Raw genomic sequence first — 13,709 nt, 5'->3', positions numbered from 1 at the left:
CTCTTTGAAAGTCATAAAGTCACAAATTGCCAAAACTGGCTCAAGAAGAAATAGAAAATGTAAACAGCTGCATATCTATTAAAGAAATTTAATTACTCTTTTAAATCCTTTCTACAAGTAAAATTCCTGGCCCACAAATAAGAAAAACTCCAGCCTCTGACTTTGCTGGAGAATATCAGATATTTAGGAAGAAATAACACCAGTCCTACACAAACTCTTCCCAACACTTCCCAACTCTTATGAGGCCAGTTTTACCCCAATATCAAAACCAGACAAAGACATAAGAAGAGTATAAATCAGTATCCTTCATGAACTCAGATGTAAAAATTCTTAATAAAATACTCGCAAGTTGAATTGTACAATATATTTTTAAGAATAATAATCCTAACCAAGTATGTCAATCCTAGAATAAAAGGTTGGTTTCACTGTAATTCACCATATTAACAGAAAGTGAGAGAAATTTGCAGGATGCAAGGTGAGTAAACAAAAATCAATTGTATTTTTATAAACTTTTAACCAAAAATTGAAAAATGGAATTAAAAAATAAGCCCTTTGCAATAACAAACATGAAATACTCAGGGATAAATTTAGTAAAATATATGTAAGACCTGTTCACTTAAACCTATAAAACATCACTCAGAAAAATTAAAGAGACCAAAATAGATGAAATACACCATAATCATGTTTTGGAAGACTTGATATTGTTAAAATATTTTCCCAAGCTGATCTGTAGATATAGCACAATATCCATCAAAATCCCAGCAGGCTTTTTTGTAGAAATTGACATTTATTCTAAAATTTCTACAGAAATCAAAAGGGTCTAGAATAGCCATAGCAATCTTGAAAAAGAACAAAAAGGTTGGAAGGCTTACTCTACATGGTTTCAAGATTTTTAAATAAACCTTTAGTAATAAAGACTGTAATATGATATAATGATAGACATATAGCTCAATGTAACATAATAGAACTTCAAGAATTTGACCCACATGTATATAGTCAATTGACTTTCAACAAGGTTGCTAAGGTAATTCAATGAAGAAAGGGTCATCTTTCCAACAAATGATGTTGGAACAACTGGATATTCATGTGGGGGAAAAATGGGTAGTAACTAAACATAAAAAGCTGAAAATATAGAAGTTTAGAAGAAAACCCAGAAAGTGCTTGTAATCTTGCATAGGCAAATTTCTTTGGGCACAGAAAACATTATCAAGGGAAAATTTGTCAAATTTATTACTTCTGCTTTCCTAATAACTGTTTTAAAAATCAATGAAAAAGCAAGCACACTGGGAGAAAATATTTGCAGATCACATGTCTGATAAAAGACTTGTATCTAGAATATATAAAGAACTCTTGTGATTCAATAAAAAGAAGAAAACCAACCACCTATCAAAAAAAGATAAAAATTACCCAATTTAATAATGGGCCAAAAATTTGAACAGTTTTTGAAAGAAGATATATGAATGGCAAATAAATACATAAAAGATGCTCGACATCATTAGTCATCAGAGTAATATCCATTAAAATCCTAATGTAATACTACTTCACACCCATTTTAAGGCTAAAATTTAAAAGACTGACAATTCCAGCCCAGGCCAGGTGGCACATACCTAGGTTGTGGGTTCAATCCTCAGGGTGGGTACTGGAGGCAACCCAAGCGATGCTTCCCACATCGATGTTTCTGTCTCTCTTTCTCCTCTCTCCCCCCCCCCCCAAAAATCAATAAAAACATATCCTTGGGTGAAAATAAAAGACTGACAATTCCAAGTGTTGATGAGATTATGAAGCTACTTGAACTCTCAGACATTGCTGATAGGTATGTACTATGGCACAACCTCTTTGGGAAAATTTACCAGTTCCATATAAAGGTAAAGGTATTCTTACCATATTTAGTAATTCTACTCCCAAAAGAAATGAAAAAAAAACTTACGCCACTTAAAAGGAAGACTTTTGCTAGAATGTTTATTGCTGCTTAATTTATAACTGCTCAAAATTGGAAACAACCTAAATGTTCATCAGAAGATGAAACAGCTAAACTATGATATCCACACAATAGAATACTGCTCAGCTATTAGAAAGGAACAAACTACTACTACCCAACAAGATGGGTAAATCCCACAAATACTCAGAAATTAAAGAAGCCAGACACAAAATGGTACATAATCTATGATTCTATTTATATAGGGTGGGGCAAAAGTGGGTTTACAGTTGTTCATATGGAAAATAATATAATAATAATAATACAAGAATAAACTCTGTGTTTCATGTATTCACAACTGTAAACCTACTTTTGTTCCATTCTGTGTGTAGTCCTAGAACCTGCAAAATGAATCTATTATGATAGAAAGCAAATCAGTGGTTGCCTGGGGTAGGAGTTTGACTGCAAATATGCAAAGGTAACATTTTTGGATGATGGAAATGTTTTACATTTGATTTTTGTGGTGGATACACAGATATATACATTTGTCAAAGTACATCATACTATATTTTTTACATTAGTATATTTTATAATGTGTAAGTTACACCTCATTAGGATTTCCTTTATGGCACAGCTTCTGTGGCTTTTCCCCCCTTTCTCCCTTAAATTCAGACATCTCTTTCTTTCTCCAAATTTACCATAGTATTTTTTATTCTTTTCTTTATATTTATATATATATGTATGTATATATATATGTTATATATGTTGATTTCAGAGAGAGAGAGAGAGAGAAACATTGATGATGGCAGAGAAACACCCATCCGCTGCCTCCTGCACCGCCCCTGCTGGGGTCAAACCCACAACCCAGGCCTGCACCCTGACTAGGAATCAAACAGTGACCTCCTGGTTCATGGGAGGGCTCTGAACCAACTGAGTCCCACCAGCGAAGCTGATTCTTTTCTTATTCCTTTTTTCATTTCTCTCCTTGTGTTTTATTATGTTATAATCTCTTTTTCATCTTTGTTTACACTATAGCACCTTGCTTATTGTAACCTTTCAATACGTGTTTGTTAAACTGAGTTGATTTAATGCAAAGAAAGAGTTGCCAGCTATTGCTTTGATTATAATTCTGAAGTCTGAAAAGAATCACAGGCCTGGATATTAGCAAAACAAGGCTATAAAGCAGCTAAGAACTGATGTTAGGCATGTTTAGGGCAATCCCATTTTATATTCAGTTGCCCCAGGTGGTAAATACCTGGAAAATGAGTACTCCTGGGCCCTGTGGGAAGTTGTCTCTAAAGCAAGGTGCCCTGTACCTGTTGCATAGGCCTGGAGGTGTAGGTGACTAGACTAAATGGCAGTGTACTGATTCCAGAATAAATGAAAATCTGGTAGACTCACATACATTCTGTGCTAGAAGTTACAATGGCTACCATTTAGTCCAACCCATTATACAGACCCAGAGAGGACAAACAGCCTGCCCAGAGCCACACAGCAAATAAGAGACAGGGTTAAAACTGGAACCTAGGTTTCTGCTGAGTCCCATACCACTCATTTTACACCGTGGAGAACGGGCTGCCTGTGGAAGTTCTAATGAGTTGCCCCTTATACAGAAGCTCTCACTAGGTTGGGACTTGGAGTTAAGCAAACAGGACAGAGAAAAGATCAAGGGCAGGAGTCAGCTGTCATTTCCAAGATGGAACCAGAACTGGAACCATGGGTAGGGCCAAGAGTTGATTTCCATGTTCCTGATTATGTCCTTGTTCATTTTCTACTAAGAAGTCTGATTTAATCTGCAATTGAAACCTATTTTGTGTACTTGTTGATAGGTTTTCTACAGTAAGAACACACTGTAGCTTGTTGAAGAGGAGTTAGTACATAACCCAGAATATTAATTCCCCAGGAATGTTAAAACAATGTCAGCGGAGTGGATCTCCCTCTCTCAGACCTTCCCTTTTCCACTGTTCCCTGTTGTGTGTAAATTTATTGGGGATTGAGGGTGGCAACTGTTGCTATTTTGCATTTCACTGGTTTTGAATTTCATTTTTTAAGGACAATATGAAGTCAGTTTTATAATTAAAGTGAGTTTAAGCGGTCATTTTGAATTTTAATGATGAAGGACATTGAGATACAAAAGGCAGCTTTGAAAGCTACAGCAAAGCTGGCTCCTTAGATGAATCCTTTGAATGAAAGAATAATAGCATGGATGGTGATGATGAAGGAATGGGAGCTGCTGCTATTTAATGTATTCTTCACTCTCAATATATGGATGCAGCCTCCAAATTTTACAAAGGAAATAATCATCAGCACAGCATCTCTGCTCTCCTATGGATTGGTCTTTTTGTAAAGCAGCCTCTTGGGTTTTCTCAGTAAAAGTATTTTATTTTAAAATATATCTCTAGACACTTACTCCTGGTAGGCCTGGGAACATGTAGATTACTTCATGTCTCTTCAAAATTCCTTTCAAAGAAAAGAGTCAAGCTCAATTTGTGTTTTTTGAGATAGAGAAGAGGAGTAGATAGGAAGGAGGAGGAAATCTTAACTTTGCTTTGGGGGGAGAAAAAAAATCTTTCAGTCCTTTGTTGACACCTTAGCTTCTACATTAGTCATATGTCCCTTCCTCCTGGGCCGTAGGTGGACCAAAGGAATAGCAGCCATGTGCTGTTTTGTAAAGGAACAGTGCAAAGAGAAGAAAACAGCTGATAAAAATGTAGGGCTCCCCACCCCCCCTAGGTTTTTAATTTTTTTTTTAGTCAATCAATGGTTTCAGGATATTTGGCCTCCTCTTTTGCTTTTTTATTTTACTATTTTTGATACTAGTTAAAAAACAGTACTGAATTCCAAGCCCTAATTGTGAGATTGTGTTCAAAGTCCAGTTTTTAAAAAATGTTAAAATGTAAGTCAACTACAGTAGGAAGCTAGTGGACACAATTAATACTGATATTGGAATGAAAACCTTGCCTGTAACTACTTGGGTCCAAAAAGGTGTGTGTGTGGCAGGGAGGGGGGCGGTGGCTGTGACTTAACTGACAATAAAGAGCTTAACAAGAGAAAAGACAAAGTGTGGGAGCGCTCCATAACAAAGGTAAAGGTTCGTATACCAACTTAACAAAGGGGAAGATTTAGGGCTTCAGAAGATGAAAGGTTTTGCCCTGGCCGGTGTGGTTCAGTTGGTTGGCCTCTTCTGGACTCCCTGCCTGGGCACACGCCGGGGTTTCGGACTGGACCCCTGGTAGGGGCGCGCAGGAGGTACCGATAGCTGTTCCGCCCTCCCGGTGAGCTTTCTCTTTCTCATTCTCTCTCCCTCTCCCTATTTTTCTAAAAATCAATAAAAATATATATTTTTAAAAAATTAATTAAAAATATTTAAAACGAAGATGGGAGGTTTTGCTGATGCTTGTTTACAATTTTGGGGGGAATATCCCTGTTATTCAAGGTCCGTGACTTCCCTGACTGGAGATCTGGAGGGAGGTGGTGGCTGTGGTCACTGATTCTCAAAGCTCTGCTATAGTCAGATATGGGGAGTTCAGACAAAGATTTCTTTCTGCCTCTGCTGTTAGGTTTTTGGTCCCTTCACTGATTTTCTTATACTTGTTTATAATTTGATGGTTTTCAAAGCATTTTCACATATCTCATGAGATCCTATTTTTAGATAGACAGGGCAAATACTATTATTCCCATTTTATAGGTAAGGAAACTGAGGTTAAGAGAGGTTAAGTATTTGTTCAGAGCCACACAGGTAACAATGAAACCAAGATAAGAGGTTAAGGGATTCACATCTCTCACTACACCTTTGGGGTCCAATTTCAGTACTGAGAAATTGAATAATTTATTGTCAATTTATAAGTGCTTTAAAGGTTTTAAGATTCAATAACGTATTTATTTATTTTGTAGGAGAAGATGGTGTAAACTGGTTCATCAGTGACAAAGACGTTGAGGTAAAATTAAATTGTTTTTGAAGTTATGCATAATAGATTAACAATTTGTTTGATTCCTAGTTTTCTTTCACTTCATTATGGTAACTAAGTAAACTTTTAAAAAATAACAACAGCCTGAGTATCTTGTAAGAAAAAGTTGATTTTAAGTATATGGGTAATTGAATTTTTCGGAAGCGCGGTTCAGCCTTGATTTTTGTCAGTCAATTAATTGCCATAATGAGTTAGTCCCCTTTCCTTTCTGTTTCTTCTCTGAGGAGGTGAGTCCTCTCAGCTCATATTGCCTGGTACCACTAAAGATCAACACCGGAAATAACTGCTTCTTCAGTGTAAGGAAATGGTTAGGCTATATTTAGGATGTGGCAGGTGTTTATTAGCCTTAATTGTGGCAGGTGGCTAGAAAAGAGAATAATTTTACAAGTTGGTAAAAGAGAAGTTTTAAGAGATAATTAGATTATGACATCTTTGGGCCTACTTGGCCAGTTCAGCATAATAACAAGTAAAAGATGAAAGTTTTTTCAAAAATAGAATTCTATCAAACAAGATAAAAGCATGGCTGACATTTACATATTCCTCTCTAGGTACCCATATGATGTGCTTTGCTAATATTTTCTTGCAAGATACTAGCTTTTGGCTAGAATATGGGACAGCTAGCATTGGGTCATTGTATGCAGAATGGATTTTTAAAAGGACTCTGGTGGAAGGAAATTAATCTCATTCTCTCTTAGAAATTATAATTCAGTTTATAGGCAGTAACCCTAGGCTATTCAATAGAAGGAATACATTCAGTAACTATGTGGCTTTATAACTTTATAAAACAAATTTATTTTTATAAAACACCATTCCCTGTCTAAAAACTTAAGCAAGCTTCTCATTCAGAAAAATGTGATATATGTTCAGATATAGAAGTCAGCAATGTATTTGACTGTGAATGCCACCACCATGTCTGATGCATATCAGTGCCCTAGCTAGACCTGAATAGTAAGTAGAGAAAGATACAAAAGAAATGGAGCCATATGGACAATGTGAAAGAATGTGGCAGGGGGGCGGGGCAGGCAGGCAAAAAGTAGAGTTGTTTTTCTAGCACACCCTTTTAGTTTTTCTAACTCCTTTTAAGAACACAAAGTTTCATGTTTCTGGGTTCTAAATTGAACCGACTATGACTATTAATACTCTTGAACAAAATGAAATAATATTTTTTTAATTCTTGATTTTTCCCCCCCCCAGGCCCAGATAGGTAATAATAGATCGTCTGGAAGATGGACCCACCGATACTATACAGCAAACAAAAATGTTACCTGTAGAAATTGTGACAAGTGTGGCCATTTGTCAAAAAACTGCCCCTTTCCACAAGTATGTGAAATATGTAATGTTTCTTTCTACCTTGTTAAAATCAAAATCTTAGGACTGAAACCATATAACCTTAGAATTCAAATCTTATGTAATGTATGTGTTAAATTTCTTGTTAATTTTTTATGTAGGTCATAGCCTAGAGTAGTAATAGAGAAAAAACAATAACTTTCAAGTCGGAAAAACCTGGACTCCATTTCAGCATCTCATCTGTAGTTGGACAACTTAAGGCAAATCATTTCATTCTCTGTGCCTGTTTTCTTGTCTATAAAATGAGAAGATTGAATCTGATGATTCCTGAGACCCCTTTCACTTCGAAACCTACTTTATGAGACAACTTATTTCATCATGGAATAATTTTCATTGTTAGAAAAATTATAATTTTAGGCATTTATAAATGTTTACTGATGTAAATTATATTAAATAGATATATCAACTTTTGGAACAACACAGAACTAAAGCTCTCAGATGTTCCCTGACACATACTAAGCCTTTAACAAACACTTCTATTACCTACTCCCTCTTCCAAATGATTGTCTTTCAAATTTTTGAGACAGCTCTCTTGTTTCCTCTGTCTTTGCTTCTCTAGGCAAAGCTGTCTTTCTGTTCTTCCTGTAACTCAGGTTCCAGATCCTCATTCCCCTCCTTTCCTCGCAGACACATTCCACTTTGCAAATGTTCCTGCAAACAAGGCCAAAGACATAGAGGCCAGCTGATAGTACAGCCAGAGGATACGGATAGCTGTGTTAAAGTGTTGATTTCAGACATTTTGTTTTATTTTATAATTAGGCTCCAGATTTGACCTTCATTGAGATCTCAAATTGGAAATAACTAATGGTATTACACGGAAAAAGAAAAATTAATCTTCTACTATTTAAGACTATTTCACTGAAGAGATTTTCTGTTTGTCTGCCACATAGAAAGTCCGCCCCTGCTGCCTCTGCTCCGAGAGAGGACACCTCCAGTATGCCTGTCCAGCCCGCTTTTGCTTAGACTGTTCTTTGCCTATGTCTTCTGCTCACAGATGTCATGAAAGACCTTCCTGGAGAAAACGATGTGACCGATGTGATATGCTAGGCCACTATGCTGATGTAAGTATCCTGCATATAACTAATTTGTCAGGCTTGGGGGCAGTGTGCCAATTTGTAACCATCTGTTAGCCTACCTAAAAGAATGTTTACTCTGTACTGTATGTGATAGTCATGTCCCTTTGGCCACTGATCATGTAAAGCAGGGCTCTGATATATCAGGATAGGGATGCTATGGAATGGTTCATCAGGAGGCAGAATCAACAAATTTTGTAAAACCTTGCTGGCCCCTTTTGCTTAATGTGCTTGCTGAATAAAACTTGAAATTTAAGAGATATGTAATAACTAATATGTCAAATTTATGTACCCATGCATGCGTAGTTGTATGAAAATACATACACACTTAGTGGTTGTGTGAAGCCTGGATTGATGCTGCTTATTGATGGCTCTGGCTGGTGCAATAGTATTATGCAAGAAGGACAAGCCACCAGTACTTTGAATCTGCTCATTTTAGTACTTTCCTTGGATTTTTTTTAAAAAGTAAGTTAGAAGGCATTTCAGTTACTTGTAGCACATTAAATTTTAGCATATTGTTATTTGGGACATCATTTTGCATCATCTTATAAATGTCTGTGGGGTTCTAGTCACAGTTTTAAAGACCAGAAGAGTTATAGAAGTATCTTTAAAAAAAAGTAAGAACCTTTTCCCTTTAATTTGTACTCTCCAACGACATGATACAAAGCACAAACATTTTTCTTACTTTATTTATAATTGAAGTATATTTTATAGCCTCGCTCAGTAAACTAACATGACTTTCTATTGAGGTGAATTTCACATTAAAGTGAACTAGAATATGAATGTGTGTTATATGTGTTTCTTATTTAAGTAATATAACAATTATAGATTTTTAAGGGGTCTTTTTAAAATAATAAAAATAGGGCTACTGTACTACACACTGACTTACAACTTGATTTTTTTCCACTTTGGAAGATTTGTGAATGTGTCTCTGTATCAGCTCACAAAGATCTACCTTTTTAGTGGCTAAATTTTATTCCATTGTATGGATATACTAATTGGCTCAGCCAGTTCTCTACCAATGCATTTAGATTTATATTGTTACCCATTTTTTTAAGCAAACAGTGCTGCAATAAACATCTTTAATGTATGCATACATGTAGGAGTATTTTAGTAAGTCAAGTTCTAAATTCAATTGTGTAATTAAAGGATACATACATTTATGTCTGGATAAGTATTGTGAAATTGCTCTTCTAAAAGATTGTACCAATGTATCCACCTGCCAGCAGTGTTTAAGAATGCTCTCAACGCTAACTATAATCGACCTTTAAAAATTGTGCCAAATCAGCCCTGGCCGGGTGGTTCAGTTGGTTCGAGTGTTGTCCTGTACACCAGAAGTTTACGGGCTCAATCCCCAGTCGGGGCACTTACAGGAGGCAACCGATCAATGTTTCTCTCACATCGATGTTTCTCTCTCTCTCTCTCTCTCTCCCTCCCTTCCTCTCTCTCTAAAATCAGTAAAACATACCCTCACGTGAGGATTTTTTTTTAAATTGTGTTAAATCAGATGAGGAGAAAATTGTATATTATTGTTTTAATTTAGGCCACTAGTGATGTTGACTATGATTCTCAAGACTAGAGAATATAAAGAGCATAAAGATAGAAGTTGTCATTTCATTTCATAGTAGTTTAAACTTATTTTTCAATATTTAGTAAGTCTTAAAATAGTATACCCTAAGTTGTCTTAGCTTTATACTGTTGTTCTCTGCATTCAGTTGTCAGTTATAATTTTCTCTTATTTCTTTGTGATAGCAGAAGGGGCTCAGACATTATCATGAACAGTTTTTTGTGTTTTTTTTTCAAAATTAACTATTTTAGTACAGAACAGTTAAAAACGATTTATAAAAGGTTATATAATCAGCTGTGAATTAAATCTATAGCCTATTCTGCTTAATGTCTTAATTTTGGTCTCTAATGTATGTTAAACTCTTTATCTAAAATGGCCTTGAGGATTAATAACCGCAGTGATTATAAGTTTTTAAGATAGGGTTAGGCTGTGGCCAACTTCAGAGACGGCAGCACCCTTTCACCGAAATCTGCCAAGATCTGCTGTCCTGTGTTTTTTGTAATTACATGCTGAAGGTTCTGGACACTAATTGATCTTTTCCCAGTCTGCCCAATTGGTATAGCATTCCCTTGGGGCCAACTCAAACCTGGGTTCCACTGACTCCTTCTGAAGAAGCTTAGAGTCTTTCCACCATCGCAGAAGCTCTTCATGAGGTTTACTTGGGAGCGGAGTCATTCTGACCCCAGGTTGCAGGAACTGTTTAGCCAGTCCCACCCATGTTTTAATTCTGTCTTGAAACCTGGCATTCCACAGAAAAGACTGTTTCCCCTGCAAGCCTTTCAAACGCTTGCTGCTCACTCTTTCTTGACCATATGACTCTGAATTACGTTGATTAGGATCAGCCTCTTTCTCGCTCGCCATGGCTGCTTCTAAATTGTTACTCCTCCCTCTTTATTTAGATTTCTTTGGCTTATTTAAGGTGCATACCCTCTGACAATACTGTCCTCCACCCTTTGTCACTTTCGTCTTCCCTGCTACTGGGCTTTCTGCTCATTCACAGAGGATTTCTGAAGCCCTGGGTAACTGCAGATGCCCTGACCTCCTATAAATTAAAGAGATCAAGAAACTTCCATTTTTACTGTATATATCCTTATAGCCACACCTCAGATCTCTCTAATGTCAGAGTGAATTTATAATGAAAACTGATGGGTCATATTCATATTCTTACTATAATGAAGAATATGGATTTTTCTTTCCTGAACTCTGCTTCAAATACGCCTCATTTGTTAACTACTTTATAAAAGTATTTGGTTGAAATTCCAGAATTTTACAATGTAAAGGATAGAAAGATGGCTCAAGACCTACTAAAGTTTAACCTGCATCATTGGTATTCCACAGGAAGAGCAGGCATATACGAAGAATTGATAGATTAAAAAAGTAATTAGAGATGACCCCAAATGAAATAAACTCACTATAGGAAGAAACTCGAGAAAATCCTAATTCATTCCTCAGTGTGAATAGAGAAGATAGAGGAGACTGTAAAGTAAAACGATCAAAAGAAATTCTGATCAAAAGAGCACACACTCTATATGAGGGAGAAAAAGACCCACATCTGGGCATATGCTAGTGAAATTTCTGTGTGTCAAACATAAATCATACATCCAGACAGGAAAAAAACCTCCTCTCCCTCTTCCCCTCCCCCCTTCCCCTTCCCCCCCCCCCTCTCTCTCTCTCACACACACACACACACACACACACACACACACACACACACAAAGTTTGCATCAGATTTCTCCTGTGCAGTAACTAAAGACTAGAAGACAGTGGAGAAATCTCTAGAGGCTAGAGTATTCTCAGAAAAATAGATGACATAGCCAAGCTGTTCTTCATTTGTGAATTTATTAGAAAAGTCAGAGAATAAAATAAGTAGGAGTGAACAGAGAAACCAGGAAAGCATAGGGTACAGGCCGAAGTACTTCCTGTTAATCTGTTTTTAAAATTAATATAAATTTTCTGCCCTAGCCGATTTGACTCAGTGGTTAGAGCATTGGACTGTGGACTGAAGGCCCTGGGTTCAATTTCGGCCAAGGGCATGTACCTCAGTTGCAGGCTCGATCCCCCGCCCCGCTCAGGGCGCGTGCAGGAGGCAACCAATTGATGTGTCTCGCACATTGATGTTTCTCTCTCTCTCTCTCTCTGTCCCTTCCACTCTCTCTAAAAGCAATGGGAAAAAATATCCTCAAGTGAGGATTTAAAAAAAAAAACCAACAAAATGTATAAGGACAAAAGTAGGACCAACTATATCAAGTATCACAATAAATAAATGCATTGAATTAAATGCTCTCATTAGAATACAAAGACACCAGTGTCAGAAACCATAAGGAAAGGAAGAATAGATTTAACTTTAAAAAAATGTCTGTTTATACAGAGACCATTAATAAAATTAGATGATAAACCACACATGGGAAAGATTTTTATAAAATATGTGATAGGATAATTACCTGTGATGTATAAAAAGCCCTTACAAATTAAAAAGAAGAAAGAAAAATACCTCAATAAGAACACCCAATGTTAGGGAAGTTGTGCTGGGAAAGTACATTTGGATAACCTTTCTGGAATTCAGTTAATGGACTTTTACAAAGATATAGCTGCAAGAATCTTCCTCTCAGAGTTGTTTATAATAATAGAAATTAGAAGCTATCCAAATATTTAACAATGCAGCTGACTTAAGTAATTTACAGTATGTCCCCTATAATGGAATACTCTTCAGCCATTTAGGAAATGATACAGAAATTATTGAATATGAAGAAAGTTACTCCATTAAATGAGAAATGCATAAATTACAAAGCATATGAAGTATAATACTGTTTTTATATAAATATAAGTACTTATATATGTGTATAGGTTTGCGCAGAAAAAAGCTTGTAATGAAGTATTCCAAAATGTTTACTGTAGTTATGGTTACTATAAGAAAGGCTAGAAGGAAGCTGGGGTTTTGTTGTTGTTTAAACATTGTGGAAGAAGGAATTAAGTAAGCTTCAGTAAACTGAAGGGAGGGTATATAAACTTTGAGAATGATGTGGAATGCTTTTGTGTTTTATCAGTGATCAAGACATTTTAGGTTTTTTAGCCCGGATGGGAGTGGCTCAGCGGTTGAACGTCGACCTAGGATCCAGGCGGTCGGGGTTCGATTCCCGGTCAGGGCACATGCCCGGGTTGCAGGCTCGATCCCTGGTCGGGGGCGTGCAGGAGGCAGCTGATCAATGACCCTCTCATCATTGATGTTTCTGTCTCTCTCTCTCCCTCTCCTTTCCTCTCTCTGAAATCAATGAAGACATATTAAAAAAAAAAAAGACATTTTAGGTTTTTTAATTCCAAAATTGAACTATAAAATATGAGATCAGATTTATCTGATCAAATATTCTTTTTTGTGTATTTTTGAACAACTAAAAACATTACTGAGTAGGCCTTAGCTGAGTATGAAAATAGATACATTACATATAGTAGATGCTCAATGATGTTTCTGAAATTGTTTTTTATACAAAGAAGGTGGCCACAGCAGCTATAGCCTAACAAAATCTATCATTTTGATTTGTCCTTTTGGATTTTTTTTTCTCACTCTCCTATCAACAGCTCACTTAAACTGAGTTTTTGCTTTCTCAAGTTTGGACACATCCAAGAGTTGACCATTGTATAGTACATTTCACTTGGTTCAGCTACCTTATTGAATTTCCCCATGATCAGTTTTTTGCATGAAGTATGGAGAGTGCCGAATTGACATCATCACAGTAATAATTAATACAACAAAGTGCTTGCTGTGTGTCAGGCGTTGTTCTAAGGACTTCATACTTCTCAACTCTTTACCCATCACAACAGCCCTTTGAAAAGGTTCCGTTATC

At 36.4% G+C, this 13,709-nt stretch overlaps 1 protein-coding gene across 3 annotated transcripts in view; it reads left to right on the top strand.

Moving 5' to 3' along the window:
• ZCCHC7 (zinc finger CCHC-type containing 7) overlaps positions 1 to 13,709 on the top strand; it is a 178,161-nt gene that overhangs the window by 136,654 nt on the left and 27,798 nt on the right. For all 3 annotated transcript variants that reach the window (XM_081152020.1, XM_081152021.1, XM_081152022.1), the window contains exons 3-5: positions 5,810 to 5,853; positions 7,078 to 7,203; positions 8,121 to 8,291. In XM_081152020.1, the coding sequence (XP_081008146.1) occupies positions 5,810 to 5,853; positions 7,078 to 7,203; positions 8,121 to 8,291 (341 nt within the window). The remainder of the gene's footprint in view (positions 1 to 5,809; positions 5,854 to 7,077; positions 7,204 to 8,120; positions 8,292 to 13,709) is intronic.

This window comes from Miniopterus schreibersii (genome assembly GCF_964146895.1).
Source record: "Miniopterus schreibersii genome assembly, chromosome: 11".
Lineage (NCBI taxonomy): Eukaryota > Metazoa > Chordata > Mammalia > Chiroptera > Miniopteridae > Miniopterus > Miniopterus schreibersii.
Note: the sequence above shows the minus strand (reverse complement) of the source record. Positions and strands in the feature narration are given on the sequence as shown.